We start from the raw sequence: 3,179 nt of genomic DNA, 5'->3' as shown, positions 1-3,179 counted from the left end.
CCTCCCGTGTCCATCCAGCCACAGCATGAGGACGGCCCCAGAGTTCCGGTAGATCAGGCAGGACCTGGCCTGGAGGTGAGGTGTCAGCACCCCCTTCCCCCTCCCCCCCTGCTTGGGACCACTCAGTGCTCCCTGCCCACCAGAGCCCCTGCACAGCCATTTGGTTTCTTTGTTGGAGTCCATGTTCTCAGAAGGCGATAAAAGAAGTTTTGGGCATAGGCGTAAACCCCAGCTCTGTCCTCTGAGCCACAGACTGAGAAACTCGATGCTTGGTCCCAGACATCAGCAGTGCCCACCTGCTGCTGATACTGTGAATGTGCAGATGATCCCAAAAGAGAGCTCCAAGGGACACCCTAGCAGGGGCCAGAACCCTGGAAGGTTCATCAATGTCAATAGAATCAGAGAGAACTGGATTTGGAAAGGCACTCAGAGATCAGTATCCATCTATTCAGCCCTTCAGCAAATACTCTTACAGTGCCTGCTTGTCACCCGGTGCTGAGAATACGGAGGAGATGAACACAGGAGCAGTTCTTTCCCTCATGTAGCTTATTGTTAAGTGCGGAATAAGCTGTTTCATACAGACCTTGGAATATTTGAAGGAAAAGAGCAGTGGACCACGGCAGAGAAGAAGCCAGAAGAGCCAGTCTGGAGGTTGAGAGATCGCTTTGAGGAAATGACATAAAGGTGAAACGCAGTGGATGAATGAGAGTTAGCTGGGTAGAGAGGACATTTGTGGCAGAGGGCACGGGGCCGGCCCTCTCAGAACACTGAAGCCTAGTGTCGGGCAGCTCAGGCAGGCCCACTGTGTCGCACAGCTCCACAGAATCCGCTGAGAATGGTGCCCCCTACAGCGGCATGGCCCAGGGGCCTTGGCTCGGGCAGTGAAGTGGCAGAGAGGGTCTGAGATGGGACTGNGCGTTGTGGGGGGGGGGGGGGGTGGGGAGAAAAAGCAAGCTGCCACAGAGCCAAGGCAAGGATTTGATGGGAATTCTGAGCACTCTAGAAAGCCACTGAAGGCTGTTGGGCTGCTGTCTGGCATATGTTTTGACGGCTGCTCTGTGGCCCTTGTCGTATGAAGAGTGGAGTGAGGGCACCAAAAATGACATCACTGGAAACCGGTTTTGAGGCTCTTGCTGTAATCTTTGAACTAGATGGTGTTAGATTGGTTTAGACAGATGGTGAAGAAAAGTGGGTGAATCGGAGAGCTTTTTAGGAGGTAGGTTGGTGCCTGGAAGGAGACCGATTGGACACGGTTGAGTGAGGGAGAGGGAGGTGGCACAGATGATCCCAAGGCCATCTTTTCCAGCTACCTTATTTCTCACTTTTGGAGACTGAGGTTAAGTAACTTGCCTTCTGAGGTGTGAGTCTTGCCCAAGTCTCCAAACTGAGAACCCAGTACCCTTGTCCCTAGGCCCTGTCCATCATGCCGTCCCACCCCTGATATCTCTGCCTTAGTGGCCATAATCACACTGGGTAGAAATATCTTAATTGCCAACGTGTCATTTCGGTTGACAGCACAAGTGTAAGCATAAACCACATTCTTGTCTCGATAACATTTGCGACCTCCTGATAGCCCTGTATTCTTTCACCCTAATAGATCTCTGAGGACATTAAAGAAAGTCTCTTAGAACTTGGCATTCTCTGTGCTTATTTTCACTGGGTCCCACGTGTTCTAAATGAAAGAGTCTTGAGTGGTGAAACCATCACGCAGAGTAGATTGTTCTTAGGGAGATAAAATCACCTAGCATCCCAAGGGCATGTCTTCCAATCAGAGACAACCAAATAGTACACTTTTTTCATCCTTTCCTTAGTCTCATGAGATGCAGACTTCCTTAGGGAAGAAGGGAAGTTGGGCCGTGATCTAATTCATTGGCTCAGTTGTTATTCTCTATTCACTTATGCGTTTCATTTGCATTGATCAAGCACCTTCCATGTGTCAGAAATGGGCGCTGAACTGGGGGCTGATAATGCAGAGACAGTTGAGGCCTAATCTCTACTTTCAGAATGTTCCCCTTTTGACAAGGAGACCAGTATCTAAAATACTTGTGTTGATGGAAGCCACGTTTGTATCCTAGAGGTTGTGGATTCTGCTCGGTGATGGCAGGAAAAGACTTCCCAGGGACACGACCTTGAAGCTGGACCCACAGACTGCAAAGCCCCCTGGATGGTGCGAGGGGGACAGGGGATCTGAAGCTTGAGTTAGGGTCATTGCCAGGAGCCGGGTGAGTGCCCGCTGCCTCCAGGGAGCAGGTGCAGGGTGACGAGCACGCAGTGTTAGTGGCAGGGAGGAAGTGTCTGGAACTGGGCGTGGAAGAGCCAGCTGGGGCCACGTGTGAAAGCCTGTCTCACGCACCCAGGAGCTGCACCTCTGTCCCGGAAAGGAGAGCTATTAAAGAAAATGGGTCTTACTTTTTTCTTTTTCTCTCCTTTTAACTATTTGAACAGGAATGTTTGTTCCAACGCAGAGAACGGAAGGCATCTCAACATCAGACATCATCACCAGAATCGTCCGTGACTATGATGTTTATGCCCGACGCAACCTCCAGAGAGGGTACACAGCCAAGGAACTAAATGTCAGCTTTATAAATGTAAGTGTGCCACCCGCTATCCTGTGACGACTGCCATGTCACACAAGCACCGCCGCCATGTGTTTGTTAGAGGTATACTATATGCCATGCAGTGTGCTTTTTACAAGATTTTTTATTTAACTTCCAGTGCCACACAGTCTTCCTGATGTTTTATATTCATTGTCTCAATGACCCAATATTCAGTTTGCGCAACGACCCAATGATGTATTATCCCCATTTTCCAGATGGAGAAACCACTGTCCGAAGGGCTAACCTAAGTCAACCAAAGCACAGGGTAGTGAGCTCCACATGTTCTAAAGGAAGCCGCCTTCCTTCCCCTTGCCCCCCACCCTCCCTCTTTTACTGTTCTCAGACTTTAGCGAAGGATTTCTGGGAGATGGGCCCTCGGGAAAGGAAGGCAGGCAGGCAAAGGCAGTGAAAAGCTAAACCCAGAGGAAATGAATTTAAAATTTTCATCGTATTAAGGCCTTACAGATGTTCATTAGAAAACTTAACAGCCATCATCATCATCATCATCATCATCATCATCATCCAGAGAAATTACAGCAACTTAAACAAGGCTTTTGCTTCCTTTTGTATTTCTGCTGTGTT

At 49.3% G+C, this 3,179-nt stretch overlaps 1 protein-coding gene across 5 annotated transcripts in view; it reads left to right on the top strand.

Moving 5' to 3' along the window:
- PCYT1B (phosphate cytidylyltransferase 1B, choline) overlaps window positions 1-3,179 on the top strand; it is a 119,384-nt gene that overhangs the window by 83,043 nt on the left and 33,162 nt on the right. For all 5 annotated transcript variants that reach the window (XM_077775063.1, XM_077775061.1, XM_077775062.1 and 2 more), the window contains exon 6: window positions 2,446-2,588. In XM_077775063.1, coding sequence (XP_077631189.1) covers window positions 2,446-2,588 — 143 coding nt within the window. The remainder of the gene's footprint in view (window positions 1-2,445; window positions 2,589-3,179) is intronic.

The sequence above is a fragment of the Crocuta crocuta genome, unplaced genomic scaffold (assembly GCF_008692635.1).
Source record: "Crocuta crocuta isolate KB4526 unplaced genomic scaffold, BGI_CrCroc_1.0 scaffold1468, whole genome shotgun sequence".
NCBI lineage: Eukaryota > Metazoa > Chordata > Mammalia > Carnivora > Hyaenidae > Crocuta > Crocuta crocuta.
Note: the sequence above shows the minus strand (reverse complement) of the source record. Positions and strands in the feature narration are given on the sequence as shown.